This window comes from Rhinopithecus roxellana, chromosome 6, assembly GCF_007565055.1.
Source record: "Rhinopithecus roxellana isolate Shanxi Qingling chromosome 6, ASM756505v1, whole genome shotgun sequence".
Taxonomy (NCBI): domain Eukaryota; kingdom Metazoa; phylum Chordata; class Mammalia; order Primates; family Cercopithecidae; genus Rhinopithecus; species Rhinopithecus roxellana.
In genome coordinates, this window is record NC_044554.1 from 17046515 (window position 1) to 17062727 (window position 16213).

The 16213-nt window shown below is 38.7% G+C and overlaps 1 protein-coding gene across 8 annotated transcripts in view; it reads left to right on the forward strand.

Moving 5' to 3' along the window:
• The window catches only part of PHTF2 (putative homeodomain transcription factor 2), a 159582-nt gene that overhangs the window by 39094 nt on the left and 104275 nt on the right, over positions 1-16213 (forward strand). For all 8 annotated transcript variants that reach the window (XM_010386295.2, XM_030932727.1, XM_010386299.2 and 5 more), the window contains exon 2: positions 169-248. In XM_010386295.2, the coding sequence (XP_010384597.1) occupies positions 204-248 (45 nt within the window). In that variant the 5' untranslated portion in view covers positions 169-203. The remainder of the gene's footprint in view (positions 1-168; positions 249-16213) is intronic.

The window sequence follows — 16213 nt, forward strand, 5'->3', positions numbered from 1 at the left end:
TTACTTAAGAGAACCTGTTGCTAAAATAGTAATGAGGAAGGGTGTAATATAAGTCTCGTCATACACCCCTTGCTCTGCAAGTAACCAGAGTGCTATGTCTACATGCTGTTCAGTCTCCTTTTGGAAGGTGGAAATAAAGTCATTTGTATGTTTTTCTCTCTTGCACAGCCTAAAATGACCAATGTGTGATTTCAGTGGAATAAATGGCGTCCAAAGTCACAGATGCTATAGTCTGGTATCAAAAGAAGGTAAGTTGATAGTCAAAACTTTTAGCTTTCTAAATGTTTTAATTTCAAAAATATATGTTTATTTCATGCTGTAGATGTTAGGATTTTGAGTGGAAAAGGAAGATTATTTTTATTTTCCTTGTACTTATTTTACTTCTAAATAAATTGGAAAGATGATGCTAAAAAATATTTTTTCTCTACTTTTTACTCTACAATAGCAAAGTGGCTAGATTAATTATAATATAATGCATATCTCCAGGAGTGGATAAAATGAGCATTTTATACAAGCATTAATATTTTTCTTTAATTTCTTAAGAGAAAGATTAGCAGAGCTATTATATAACAACAATTATATATTATATATCAACAGTTTTTAATATGTTTCTTGTGAGTTACAATTCAGTAGCTGAATTCTTCAGTAAAATAAAGTTTTGGGGACTCTATTTTACAAACTGAAATACTGAAGTGTTTATTTTGATGTTTTAGGATTGTCATACCTACTTTAAATAGCTGTATCATCTTATGTATTTCAAAATAAGCTTTACCAATGTAATGTTTTTCTTTATAAAGTCCAAAAGAATATAGGCATTTTTGACAATACAGTAAACTGTTTACTCCTGATGAGTGTTGTTTATATTCTTTAAAATTTACGTTGTTTCATGTAATACCTTAGATCTTTTGTGTACATAGTGAATTATATTTGTTTTCACATTTTAAAACATTTTGATACCTTATTCTTCAGGTGTCTATTAACAAAATATAATGATACATTTAAAGCTTTTCTTATATGGTAGAAAAAACACACTTTTTTTTTTTTTTTGAGATGGAGTCTCTCTTTCTCTCTGTTACCCAGGCTGGAGTACAGTGGCGTGATCTCAGCTCACTGCAACCTCTGCCTCCTGGGTTCAAACGATCTCTTGCCTCAGCCTCCCAAGTAGCTAGGATTACAGACATGTGCTACCATGCCTGGCTAATTTTGTATCTTTAGTAGAAACAGGTTTCGCCATGTTGGTCAGGCTGATCTTGAACTCCTGACCTCAGGTGATCTGCCCACCTCACTTAGCCTCTCAAAGTGCTAGGATTACAGGCATGAGCCACTGCGCCCAGCCAAACAGATGATTTTAAAATTTTGTTCATTTGAAAATAAGTTATTTTAAAATTACTAATTTTAAAAGTAATTTTAAAAGTTAGACAAACCTAAGAATATGGCCTTTTTAAAAATATTTTTTGAGACAGGGTCTCACTCTGTCGCCCAGGCTTGAGTGCAATTGCACACTCATGGCTCACTGCAGCCTCAACCTCTTGGGCTCATGTGATCCTCCTACCTAAACCTCCCTTAGTAGCTGGCATGGGATTATGGTCTGTTTTTAGATGTGTTATTTGTTTTCTGGGTAGAACATGACACAGGTATATAATTACATTTTTCATATAAGGTACTTTATTGGAAGTATTGATATCAATATACTATTAGTTGTCTTCTGTGTTTGTTAGTGCCTTCTTTTAAAGTTTTAAACTTCCAGTCAAGTTAAAAATCAGTCTGCTTAACTAAAGAGCTAAATAAAATTGTAAATTAAGGAAAACAAAACAAAAAAAACCTTAAACATTTTCCTGTCTATATCTTTGAAACTTTTTCTCTTTTCTAATTTCTACCTAATAAACTTTTTCTCTGTTTGGCTTTTTACATTAAACACTTTAGAGTTTACTGAAGATCATTTATAGAACATACCTGGTTGACTGACCTTTCTTGGGATCAGAGGGTGTGAAATATTATACTCAGATTCAGTTAGCCCTGTAACTGAAGTTAGCCCTGTAACTGAAATGACCCTCTTATCCAAGGGTCATTTACCTGGCAGCTTTGGATACATGCAACCAAAATATTCTCCAGAGCAACTATAAGAAATGTCATAAAATATACTAGCAAATGTAATCACATATTCTATTATATATATATTTATTTATTTTTAAGACAGGGTCACTCTGTTAACCCAGTCTGGAGTGCTGTGGCACAATCACGGCTCACTGCATCCTTGACCTCCTGGGTTCAAGTGAACTTCCCACCTCAGCCTCCGAAGTAGCTGGGACTATAGGCATGTGCCACTATGCCCAGCTAGATCTTGTATTTTTAGTAGAGATGGGGTTTTGCCATGTTGCCCAGGCTCATCACATAAATTAGGGAGTTGCCAGAACCATTAACTAGATTTGATTTGCTCTATTTTTTCCTTTTGCTTTTAAATTTAATTTTATTGAAGAAATACATGTGAATATGTTGAAAGATTAGTGTTTCAAGGATTATTGCAAAAAAAAAAAAAAAAAAAAAAGCAGCCTGCAATACTATCCATCCCTATCCTTACCTAGTCTTTGAGTTTTGCTCCCCCAGAGGCAATCATTTTAAACCAAAGTTTCAAAGATGAGGAGTCCCACTCCTCATCCTAATGACTTTTGATGGAATACTGGCATTTATGGGTAGGAGTCAGAGATACAAAATGTCATACAACGTTTTAAACTAGGATTGGATTAACTGACTTTTTCTTTAAAGGAACAGATAGTAAATAATTTAGGTTTTGAGTCATAGGTCTCTGCTGCAACCACTCAACCTTGTGTTGCCATTGTAGCACAAAAGCAGCTATAGACAATATGTAAAATTAATGAGCGTGGCTGTATTCCAGTAAAACTTAGTTTACAAAGACAGGCAAGGGTCTAGATTTGGCCTATAGGCCTTGGTTTGCTGACCTATGCTCTAAGACAGCCTTTGTTGAATAACACCATTTTTAAAAATGATATTTCATGTTTTGAAACATGCCTGCCTTGTTTTTTCTTGGTCAATTTATTGTAGATGTTACTTGTTGACTTCTGACTATATGATTAGGATTTAGCTTTTTTATAAGCTTCCCCTAAGTTTCCTCCCTCTATCGTCCCAGTGACTCCAAATTTTGGTTAAATCAGTATTTGGTGCTTACATCATTATGTTTGTGTATGTATCGTTTAAAGATGTGTTATGTTGTAATATTTCCAATCTGTGTAACTTTTCTTTCCCTTTGCTTGGTTTTCCAAATTCTTTTACTAAGTCTCTGATGAAATTGTAACACTTCTTTTGTTGCAGTCAGTCATATTCAAGTATTATCTCTTCCTTTTTTCCTTTCTTGGAACTGACCCTCCTAGAACTCTCTGTTTATCTAGTCCATACTGAATAGATTGTTCTTAAGTCATGTCTCCCAGCTGCCATCTTAATATTTTCTTTTATCATTAGCCTGAGGGTTCCCCTCACTGGCTTAGGTCATACAGATCTGTTTGTCTCTTAAATATATGCTTATTAAAAAAAATTTTTAGAGGCGTTTATGCATCAGTGAAATGAAGGCAGGAGAACTGCAGTTGTACTTATTAACCACAGGCAAATAACTTTATTTCTCTGAGCCTCAATTTCCACTTTTCTACATTGACTAGCTAATGGTTCTCAGCCTGTTTTCAATCACCGACCCCTTTGAAATTGTGTTGAAAGCTAAGGCTCATATTTTGAGAAAAATGTATATAATGTACATATACAGAAAATATCACATCTGTCTTAAAACCCAGGTTAAGAAGCCCTGGATTACATGATTTTTAAAAGTTTTAATATTGTAATGCTCTTTGATTTTGTGACTGTCATTCAATAGTATCCAGCTTTTACTGAGTAGTATCCTTTTAAATAAAAACCAAAAACATTTATCTTCATTTTCTTGAATATTTGTTTGGTAGTAACTCACTTCTTTTTATTTTTGAGGGAGGGTCTCACTTTGTCACCCAGGCTGAAGTGCAGTGGTGTGAACACGGCAGACTGCAGCCTCGACCTCCTGGGCTCAAACGATCCTCCCGCCTCAGCCCCCCAACTAGCTGGAACTATAGGCACATGCTATCACACCCACCTAATTTTTGTATTTTTTTGTGGAGATGGGATTTCACCATGTTTCCCAGGCTGGTCTCAAACTTCTGGCCTCAAGCGATCCTCCTGCCTTGGACTCCCAAAGTGCTGGGATTACAGGCCTGAGCCACCATGCCCAGCCATAACTCACTTTAGAGACACCTTTCTCCACTAGAAAATTGTGACATTTTTATATTTATATTTGAATATTGAATGGCAAAAAGCCATCACTTGATTTGTAAACTCTTTTGAACATGAGCTATAATATCAGATGTGAAATTTCCAGGAGAAAATGAAAACAAACTTTTAAATTATTATAAATGTGTACAGAAATTCTACTTAATTATCAAGTATTTTTAAATAAATTATTCTTTTGTTTTGTTTTGTTTTTTGTTGAGACAGAGCTTCACTCTGTCGCCCTGGCTGGAGTCAGTGGTGCTATCTTGGCTCACAGCAAACTCTGCCTCCTGGGTTCAAGCAATTCTCCTGCCTCAGCCTCCCGAGCAGCTAGGATTACAGGCGCATGCTACTACAGCCAGCTAATTTTTGTATTTTTAGTAGTGATGAGGTTTTGCTATGTTGGCCAGGCTGGTCTTGAACTCTTGACCTCAAGCGATCTGCCCACCTCAGCCTCCCAAAGTGCTGGCATAAATTATAGGCATGAGCCATTGCACCCGGCCTAAATAAATTATTCTATGCATGGTTTGCTTTGAGATTTTAAAAGTCCTTTAATATCCAATTTTAAACTTCGTTTTATGCTGTTGTAGCCTTCATAGTTATGAATAATTTTAAAGTTCCTATTGGTTCAAAGTAATTTTCAGTTATTAACTTGGAGGAACTGTTAATGCAACAAGAATGACAGCAGGGGAGAAACCAGAATAGTTTTTAGTTAATAATGAGCTACTGAATGTGTTTTGTAGCAAAATACTCCGCTTTCATATTTCTAGTTTCTCATTTCCAAGGATAGGGAATGGAGTGTACTTATCTTTTGGAAGTTATTTGAAATAGGGACCTGAAGTTACATGTATTCAAAGATAATTGACACCCTGCGTATTCCTTTAAACAATATAATGACCTGTAAGATTCCACTGTGACTGTGCAGATAAAATTATGAGAGAATGAGGTTCTATTGTCACTAGATAAATATATAGGAGAAAAGTGGCTTAGAAAAACTCCCCAAATTTAAAAGGGGGAAAAAAAAAGCACTAGCAATATTGTATAGTGATAGTAAAATAGTGAATTTAGCTTATAGGGCTGAGGAAGAACTGTATGATACAGATCTTGGTCATTGTCCTTAAGGAGTCTATTGGCAATGAGAAAACTAATGAATATGTTTAACAACCTTTAAATATGAGCCAGCATTGGGATTCATTTAGTAATTCAAATGAGAAACTAGCCTGAGTAATATGAACTTGACTGGTAACTGCTATCAATTGTAAATAGCAGGGAACACCTTTTTGGTAAAGTTCAGCCATGTTAATGTGCGTGTGGGCATGTGCACGTGTGTGTGTGTGTGTGTGTGTACTTAAGTATGTGTAGGGCATTTCAGAGTACTAACTTGCCTAAGGTTGCACAGATGGTTCAAAAGTATTAAGTCTCAGCTTTCAACTCCAAAACTGTGTGCAGTCATTTAATATTATCCTTCCTCCATCAGTCTCCCGGATTCTTTTACAAGTAAGACAAATTTAACTCAAACTATCTTAAAGAGGGAAATTTATTGGCTTTCAAGCTAAACCGTGCTTAGTGGTGAAGCTTTTCTCAGGGTTGACTTAATCCCAAGACGAGAGCACCATCAGATGTGTCCGTCTGCCTCTTTTTTCTTATTGCTTTTCTAGAGTTGGCTTATTCCTTTCTCCATGTTGTGAGAAAAAGCCCCAAGGTCCCTCCAGACTCCTTCTCTTTTAGCTCCTTGAGAAGAAAGGATGTGTGGAAGACTGCCATATAGGGGTTTCCTACCCAAAATTATTCCTGACCTTTTTTCCTAGTGGAAGAGCCTCTACTTTGTTAAGGAATTCATTCCTCTCCACAGGCTTTATAGCCAAAGAATGTGTATCCAAAGTCTCAGAGCGGGTGAATCCTGGTAAGTCTAATCCGATCATGGCATTCTGTTTCCTTTGCCACTGATTGGCATAGAATGGGACATGTATTCCAATTCTGGCTAATGAGAAATGAAGCCTTCTGGGAAAAGTCTCTCACATCCTAAAAACAACCAATAATAATAATAGCAAACTTTATGTGATGCTTATTATGTGCCACTTTTTCAATGCTTTACATATATTAAATAATACAGTATAATGATATGAAATAGAGGGTTGCCTTCCTGTCTTGGGACATTGGTGGGTGAGGCACGTTGCCTGAAATTAGTTTTCTCTTCTCTTCTCTTCTCTTCTCTTCTCTTCTCTTCTCTTCTCTTCTCTTCTCTTCTCTTCTCTTCTCTTCTCTTCTCTTCTTGCCTGTCTTGCTCTGTCACTCAAGCTATTGTGCAGTGACACAGTCATGGCTCACTGCAGTCTTTGACTCCTGGGCTTAAGCATTCCTCCTGCTCAGCCTTCCGAGTAGCTGGGACTGCAGGCTTGCACTATCATGCCCGGGTAGTTTTCTTCCTTTTTTGCTTTTTTGTAGAGGTGGGGTCTTGCTCTGTTGCCCAAGTTGGTCTTGAACTCCTGGCTTCAGGTGATCCTCTTGCCTCAGCCTCGCAAATTGTTGATATTGCAGGCGTGAGCCTGCAAGCCTGAAGCTTTTATAGTGACTTAGTTCCCATGAAAGGAGCTTTCTAATGGGCTGAGGATGTCAGAAATGAAAGATGGAAAGAAAACTTGAGCTTTTTAGGACTTTATGAACTGTAAAATTAATCAGTTCTGAAAATGACCTAATTTGGGATTTCTTACTATATGAGACAATAAATCCCTGTATTTTTTTCAGTCATTTGAAGTTGGGTTTTTTAGTTTCTTGCTTCTGAAAGCATCCTAAGTGATACACAGAAGTGCCTTCTGAGGGGGTATGGTTTTCTATACATTCCTTTTGCCTTAGCTGGTTATAGTAGTAGAGAGAAAATTAAGATCTACCAAAAAGAAGTACTGAGCCATAGACAAAGGCGCTTACTACATTTTCACTTTTGTGTCCTTTTCTTGAATGTAATTTTAAACTACCATGCTTTATAGTATAATAAGGTTGAAAGAGCACTGTGTATAGCATTGAGACCTCTATTTGATTTTGTAATATTTACCAGCTTATAATATTGAACATGTTATTTAATTTTTATGAGCCTCAGTTTTTTCTTTTTTAAGCTGCAGATAGTAATGCTTCCCTTGGATGAATCACACAGGTTGTGACAGGATAAGTCAACTTTAAATATAATTTTTAAATCTATTTTTATGTTTATGGGTACATAGTAGGTTTATATATTTATGGGGTACATGAGATATTTTGATACAAACATATAATCACATCAGTGTAAATGGAGTATCCGTTACCTCAAGCGTTTATCGTTTCTTTGTGTTCCAAATGTTCTGATTATACTCTTTTAGTTATTTTAAATTGTACAGTAAATTATTGTTGACTGTAGTCTCCCTGTTGTGCTATCAAGTACTAGATCTTACTCATTCTATCTAACTGTGGTTTTGTACCCATTAACCATCTCTGTTTCCCATCCCTACTACCCTTTCCAGCCTCTGGTAATGATCATTCTACTCTCCATTTTCATGAGTTCAGTTCTTTTAATTTTTAGCTCCCACAAATGAGTGAGAACCTGTGAAGTATGTCTCTCTGTGCGTGGCTTATTTCACTTAACATAATGTCCTCCAGTTCCATTCATGTTGTTGCAAGTGTCAGGATCTCATTCTTTCTCATGACAGAATACTATTCATTGTGTATATGTACCAAATTTTCTTTATCCATTCATTCATTGATGGACACTTAGGTTGATTCCAAATCTTGGTTATCGTGAATACTGCTGCAGTAAACATGGGAGTGCAGATACCTCTTCAATATACTAATTTCCTTTTTTGGGGTATATATCTAGGAGTGGGCTTGCTGGATCATATGGTAGTTCTATTTTTAGTTTTTCAAGGAACCTCCATACTGTTCTCCATAGTGGCTGTACTAATTTGCATTCCTACCAACAGTGTACAGGGATTCCCTTTTCTCCACATCCTTGCCAGCATTTGTTATTGCCAGTCTTCTGGAGAAAAGCCATTTTGACTGAGTTAAGATGATATCTCATTGTAGTTTTGATTTGCGTTTCTCTGATGATCCATGATGTGAATCACCTTTTCGTATACTTGTTTGCCATTTGTGTGTCTTCTTTTGAGAAATGTCTATTCAGACCTTTTGCCCATTTTTAAAATGGATTATTAGATTTTTTTTCCTATAGAGTTGTTTGAGTTCCTTGTATATTCTGGTTATTAATTCACTGTCAGATGGGTAGTTTGCATATATCTTCTATCATTCTGTAGGTTGTCTCTTTGTTGATATTTTCCTTTGCTCTGCAGAAGCTTTTTAACTTGGTGTGATCGCATCTCTCCATTTTTACTTTGGTTGCCTGTGCTTTGGTAGTATTACTCAAGAAACCTTTGGCCAGTCCAATATCTTGGAGAGTTTCCCCAATATTTTCTTCTGGTAGTTTCATAGTTTAAGGTCTTAGATTTAAATATTTAATCAATTTTGATTTGATTTGTGTATATGATGAGAGATAGGTGTCTAGTTTCCTTCTTCTGCATATGGATATCCAGTTTTCCCAGTGTCATTTTACCATTTATTGAAGAGAACGTCCATTGTGATGTTCTTGGTACCTTTATTGAAAATGAGTTCACTGTAGTTACGTGGATTTGTTTCTGGGCTTCTATTGTGTTCCACTGATCTACATGTCTTTTTTTATGCCAGTACCATGCTGGGGTTTTTTTGTTTTGTTTTTGTTTTTTTTGGAGATGGAGTCTCCCTCTGTCTCACCCAGGCTAGAATGTAGTGGCGCGATCTGGGCTTACTGCAACTTCTGCCTCCTGGGTTCAAGTGATTCTCCTGCCTCAACCTCTGGAGTAGCTGGGATTACAGGCATGAGCCATCATGCCTGGCTAATTTGTGTGTGTGTGTGTATGTGTGTGTGTATGTGTGTGTGTGTGTGTGTATTTTTTTTTGTTTTTTTTTTAGTAGAGACGGGGTTTCATCAGTTGGCCAGGCTAGTCTCGAACTGACCTCAAGTGATCACTCACCTCGGCCTCCCAAGGTGCTAGGATTGCAGGCGTGAGTCACTGCGCCCGGCCACCTTGCTGGTTTTGTTACAATAGCTCTGTAGTATAATTTGAAGTTATGCAATGTGATTCCTCCAGTTTTGTTCTTTTCACTCAGAATGTCTGGCTATTCTTGGTCTTTTGTGGTTCCAAATAAAATTCTAGGATTATTTTTTCTATTTCTCTGAAGAATGTCATTGGTGTTTTGATAGTGCTTACATTGAATCTGTAGATTGCTTTGGGTAGTATGCACATTTTAACAATATTAATTCTTTGCATCAGTGTTTCGTAGTTTTCATTGTGGAGACATTTCATTTGCATGATTAAGTTTATTCCTAGGTATCTTATTTTATCTGTAGCTATTGTAAATGGAATTACTTTCTTGGTTTCTTTTTCAGATTGTTCACTGTTGGTATATAGAAATGCTACTGATTTTTTTATGTTGATCACATTCTGCAACTTTACTGAATTTGTTCATCAGTTCTGATAGATTTTTGGTGCAGTCTTTAGGTTTTTCCAAATAAAAGATCATATCATCTGCAAACAAAGATAATTGGACTTCTTGCTTTCCAATTTGGATGCCTTGTATTTCCTTCTCTTGTCTGATTGCCCTAACTAGGACTTCCATTGCCATGTTGAATAACATTAGTCAAAGTGGGCAGTGGCTGGGCGTTGTGGATCATGCCTCTAATCCCAGAACTTTAGGAGGCTGAGGTGGGAGAATTGCTTGAAGCCAGGAGTTCAGTATCAGCCTGGGGAACATGACTTGACCCTGTTTCTACAAAATTAAAAAAAAGAAGAAAAAAAAAGCAGCCAGGTGTGGTGGCATGCCCCTTTATTTCCAGCTACTTGGGAAGCTGAGGTGGCAGGATCACTTGAGCCCTAGAAGTGAGCCTGCAGTGAGCCATGTTTGTGCCACTGCACTCTAGCCTGAAAGACAAAGCAAGACATTGTCTCAAAAAAAATAAAAAATAAAAAGGCCAGGCTCGATGGTTCACACCGGTAATCTTAGCTAAGGCAGGAAGATCTCTTGAACCTAGGAGTTCTAGAGCAGCCAGGCAACATAGTGGGACCTCGTCTCTAAAAAAATAGAAAAAAAATAAGCCAGGCATGGTAGCATACACTTGTAGTTCCAGGAGGTAGAGGCAGGAGAATCACTTGAGCCCAGAAGGTTGAGGCTGCAGTGAGCCATGATTGTGCCACTGCACTCACTCCAGCCTAGTTCACAGAGTGAGACCCTGTCTCAAAACAAAACAAAACAAAACAAAACAAAACAAAAAAGAAAAAAAATGTGATCTGTTTTCTTCCCAGAATGTGGGGGCACTGGGGGGAAAAAAGCAAAATGGGCATCCTTGTTGTGTTTCAGATCTTAGAGGAAAGTCTTTCAGCTTTACCCTAATCAGTTTGATACCAGCAATGCATCCATCATATATGGCTTTTATTGTGTTGAGGTATGTTCCTTCTATACCCAGTTTTTTTAGTGTTTTTATTATGAAGGGATGTTGATTGGTTTTGTCCTTCATTTTGTTGATATGATGTATCACATTGATTGATTTACATATGTTGAACCATCATGCATCCATGGATAAATCCCACTTGGTCATGATGAATGATCTTTTTAATGTGTTGTTATATTCGGTTTGCTAGTATTGTGTTGAGGATTTTTGTGGTTATCAGGGATACTGACCTATAGTTTTCTTTTTTTGATATGTCTTTGTCTGGTTTGGGTATCAGTAATACTGGCCTCACAAAATGAGTTTGGAAGTATTCCCTCTTTCTCTCCTTTTCAGAACAGTTTGAGAAGGATTGGTATTAGTTCCTTAAATGTTTGGTAAAGTATAGCAGTGAAGCCATAGGGTCCTGGGCTTTTCTTTGCTGGGAGACTTTTTATTACAGCTTTGATCTCATTACTTATTGGTCTGTTTTCAGATTTTGGATTTCTTCATGGTACAATTTTGGTAGGTTGTCTGTGTTTAGGAATTTGTCCATTTCTTCTAGATTTTCCAATTTATTATCATATAGTTGCTCATAGTAGTCTCTAATGACCCTTTGAATTTCTGTAGAGTTCATTGTAATATGTCCCTTTTCATCTCTAATTATGTTTGTGTCTTCTTTCTTTTTTTCTTAGTGTGGCTAAAGGTTTGTTGATTATTTTTTCATAAAACAAACTTATTTCATTGATCTTTTGTATTTTTTTGTTTCAATTTCATTTATTTCTGCTTTTTTATTTTTTAGTTTCTTTCATTTGGAGACGGGTCTCACTGTGTTACTCAGGCTGGTCTTGAACTCCTGAGCTCAAGTGATCCGACTGCCTTGGCTTCCCAAAGTGCTGGGATTACTGCTCTGATCTTTATTATTTATTCTACTGATTCTGGGTTTGATTTGCTCTTATTTTCTAGTTATTTAAGATGCACTGTTAGGTTGTTTGAGTTTTTCTACTTTTTTGATATAGGGGCTGATTGGATTAAAGAGGATTAAACTTTCCTCTTAGTACTGCTTTCACTGTGTCTCATAAGTTTTAGTATGTTGTATTTCTATTTTATTTGTTTTAATAATTTTTAAAATTTTCTTCATTTCTTTATTGACTCACTGGTAATTCTGGAGCATATTGTTTAATTTTAATTTCCATGTGTTTGTGTAGTTTCTAAAGGTTTTTTTTTCTTTTTTTGTGAGACAGCCTTGCTCTGTTGCCCAGGCTGCAGTGCAGTGGCACACTCATAACTCACTGCAACCTTGAATTCCTGGGCTCAAGCAATCCTCCTGCCTCAGCCTCTTGAGTAGCTGGGACCACAGGCATGTGCCACCAACCTGGTTAATTTTTTAAAGTTTATTTTTGGATGAGCACAGTGGCTCCCGCCTGTATTCCCAACACTTTGGGAGGCTGAGGTGGGCAGATCACTTGAGGAGTTCAAGACCAGCCTGGCCAACATGGTGAAACCCATCTCTACTAAAAATAGAAAAATTAGATTTCTTGCTTTTTATTTTTTGTGTATCTGTTGTAGGTTTTTTGATTTGAGGTTACCATGAGCCTTGTGAGTAACATCTCATAACCCATTATTTTAAACTGATGACAACTTAATACTGATTGCAAAAACTAACAAGCAAAGAGAAAACTAATAAAAACTTTATACTTTCACTTTATGCCCCTTGCTTTTTAATTTTGTGTTGTTTCTATTAATATCTTTTTATACTGTCTTTATCTTGAACAGTTGTTATAGTTATTATTTTTAATAGGTTCATCTTTTAGTCTTTTTACTCAATATATGAGTGGTTTATATATCACAACTATAGTGTTACAATATTCTGTGTTTGTCTGTGTACTTAGCTATTACCAGTGTGTTTTGTACCTTCCAATGATTTCTTATTGCTTTTTAACCTCCTTTCAGATTGAAGAACTCCCTTTAGCATTTCCTGAAGGGCAGATCTGGTGTTGATGAAATCTCTCACCTTTTGTTTGTCTAGGAAAGTATTTCTCCTTTATGTTTGAAGGATATTTTTCCTGGATATACTATTAGAGGGTAAAAGTTTTTTTCCGTCAGCACTTTAAATATGTCCTGCCACTCTCTCCTGGCCTGTAAGGTTTCAACTGATAGGTTTGCTGCCAGATGGATTACAGCTCCATTGCATGTTATTTGTTTCTTTTCTTTTGCTAATTTTAGGCTCATTTCTTTATTCTTGACCTTCAGGAGTTTGATTATTAAATGCCTTGAGGTAGTCTTTGGGTTAAATCTGCTTGGTGTTCTATGACCTTCTTATACTTGAATATTGATATCTTTCTTTAAGTTTGTTATTATCTCTTTGGATAAACTTTTTACCCCAATATCTCTCTCTCTGCCTCCATTTAAAATTAAGTAACTCGGCCAGGCGCGGTGGCTCAAGCCTGTAATCCTAGCGCTTTGGGAGGCCGAGACAGGCGGATCACGAGGTCAGGAGATCGAGACCATCCTGGCTAACACGGTGAAACCCCGTCTCTACTAAAAAAGACAAAAAAACTAGCCGGGCGAGGTGGCGGGCGCCTGTAGTCCAGCTACTCAGGAGGCTGAGGCAGGAGAATGGCGTAAACCCAAGAGGCGGAGCTTGCAGTGAGCTGAGATCTGGCCACTGCACTCCAGCCTGGGCGACAGAGCGAGACTCCGTCTCAGAAAAAAAAAAAAAAAAAGTAAGTGACTCTTAGATTTGCCTTTTTGAGGGTATTTTCTAGATCTTGTAGGCATGATTCATTCTTTTTTATTCTTTTTTCTTTTGTCTCTTCTGACTGTATTTTCAAATAGCGTGCTCACTAATTCTTTTTTTCTGCTTGATCAGTTCTGCTGTTGACAGACTTTAATGTATTCTTCAGTATGGCAGTTGAATTTTTCAGCTCTGGATTTTTTTTTTTTTTTTTTTTTTTTGAGACAGAGTCTTGCTCTGTTGCCCAGGCTGGAGTGCAGTGGTGTGATCTCAGCTCACTGGAACCTCTGCCTCCTGGGTTCAAGCAATTCTCATGCCTCAGCCTCCTGAGTAGCTGGGACTACAGGCATGCACCACCACACCCTGCTAATTTTTTGTATTTTAATAGAGACAGGGTTTCAACGTGTTGCCCGGCTGGTCTTGAACTTCTGAGCTCAAGCAGTTCACCCACCTTGGCCTCCCAAAGTGTTAGGATTACAGGTATGAGCCACCGGGCCTGGCCACTCAGCTCTAGATTTTTTTTTCTCTCTCTCTCTCTTTTTTTTTAAAGTCAGCCAGTATATCCTGAAGCCCCAGAATTTTATTTACATTTTAAAATTATTTTAATCTTACAGTAAAATTTTTCTAATAGGATTCCAAATTCCTTCTCCTTTTTATCTTGAATTTCATTGAGCTTCCTCAAAATAGCTATTTTGAATTATCTGTCTTAACAGTCACATAGCTTTGTCACTCTGGAATTGGTCACTGGTGCCTTATTTAGTTCATTTGGTGAGGTCATGTTTTCCTGTATCATCTTGATGTTTGTGGGTGTTCATTGATGTATGGACATTGAAGAGTTAGGTATTTATTGTATTCTTTGCAGTCTGGGTTTGTTTGTACCTATCATTCTTGGGAAAGATTTCCAAGTATTCAAAGGGAATTTAGTTTTGTGATCTAAATCTTCGGTCACTGCGGCCGTATCTGCATTAGGGGGCAACCCAAGCTTGGTAATGCAGTGACTCTTGCAGACTTGTGCAGGTACTGCTTTGGTTGTCTTGAGTAAGAAGTGGGAAAACTCCCTGGATTATCAGGGAGAGTCTCTTCCTTTCCCTTACCTTTCACCAAACAAATGGAGTCTCTGTCTGCTGAGCTGCCTGGAGCTGGGGGAAGGGTAATGCATGCACTCCTTTGGCTACCACTACTAGGACTGTGCAGGTTAGACCCGAAGCCAGTATGGCACTGGGTCTCGCCCAAGGCCTACAGCGACCACTCCCTGGGCTATCACTAACATTCACTCAAGGCCCCAGAGCTCTTCAGTCAGCAGGTAGTAAATCCAGCTAGGCTTGCATCCTTCTCTCCAGAGCATCAAGCTCCCCTGCCCCACTCCCCGCACCCCCAACCCCAGCCCAGGGTAGGTACAGAAATGCCATCCAGGAGCCAGAGCCTGGAGTCAGGAATCTTAGAAATCTACTTCATGCTTTATTCTGCTGCAGTTGCGTTGGCACCCAAGCCACAAGACAAAGTTCTTTGCACTCTTCCTTCTCCTTTGCTCATGTAGAAGTTTCTCCCTGTGGCCACCACCACCTCAAGCCCACAGCAAGTACTACTTGGCTACTGCCAGTGTTCACTCAAGGACCAAGGGCTCTTCATTCAGTGTTTGGTGAGTGCTGCCAGGCCTGTTTTCTCCGTTCAGGGTAGCAGGCTTTGCTCTGGCCCATCCTGGGTCCAGAAATGCTGACCAGGACCCAAGGCCTGGAATCAGGGAACCCAGGAGTCTGCCTGGTGTTCTACCCTACTGTGGCCGAGCTGGTGCCCAGGCTGCAAGACAAAGTCCCCCTTACTCTTCCCTTTCTCTTCCTTAAGCAGAAGGAATTACTCCTTGTAGCCATCACAGCTGAGAATGTGCTGGGTCACACCCAAAGCCAGCAGGACCCTGGGTCTCACCCAAGGCCTGCAGTGAGTACTGCCTGGGTACCACTTACATGTATTCAAGACCCAAGGGCGCTTTAGTCAGCAGGTGATGAATCATGCCAGGACTGTGTCTTTCCCTTCAAGGCAGTGGGTTCCCTTCTGTCCCAGGGTGTCTAGAAGGGTTGTCTGGGAGCTGCAGCCTGGAATGGGCACTTCAGTACTCTGCCCAGTGCCCTATTCTGTTGTGGCTTACCTGCTATCCAAGTTCCAAGACAAAGTCTTCTTAGTCCTCCTTACTCTTCACTCTCCTCTCCCCAAATGGAGGGAAGGAGTCTCTCCTAGAGCAGTGAGCTGCGCTGCCTGGGGTTGGGGGAGGAGTGGTGCAAGCATTCTCTTGGCTACCCCAGCTGCTATCTCATCGGGTTGCATGCACACCAAGTCCACTGGCTCTGAGCCCAGCACAGTACCAGGACTTGCCTAAGAATTCCAGTCCTTGTGGCCTAGATTGCCTTTCAAGTTTATTTAGGACCCCAGAAGGCGTTAGCCTGTAGTAGTAGAGCTAGCCGGAACGCAGTTTCTGACTGCTGGGCGGGATAATACCCCTCTGCCTAGGACTGGTCTAAATGCTGCCTCCATGGGCACCAGCTGAATTTTGCCCCATATTGCTTTCCACTGTGACAGGGCAGCACCGAGTTCCAATGCAAAGTCTCATAATCACTACACTTTCTGTCCCCCAAGCACGTTGATATACTCTATCTACGCCACACGGCTGCTACTAGGAATGTGGGAGGGGTGGTGTTGACAAT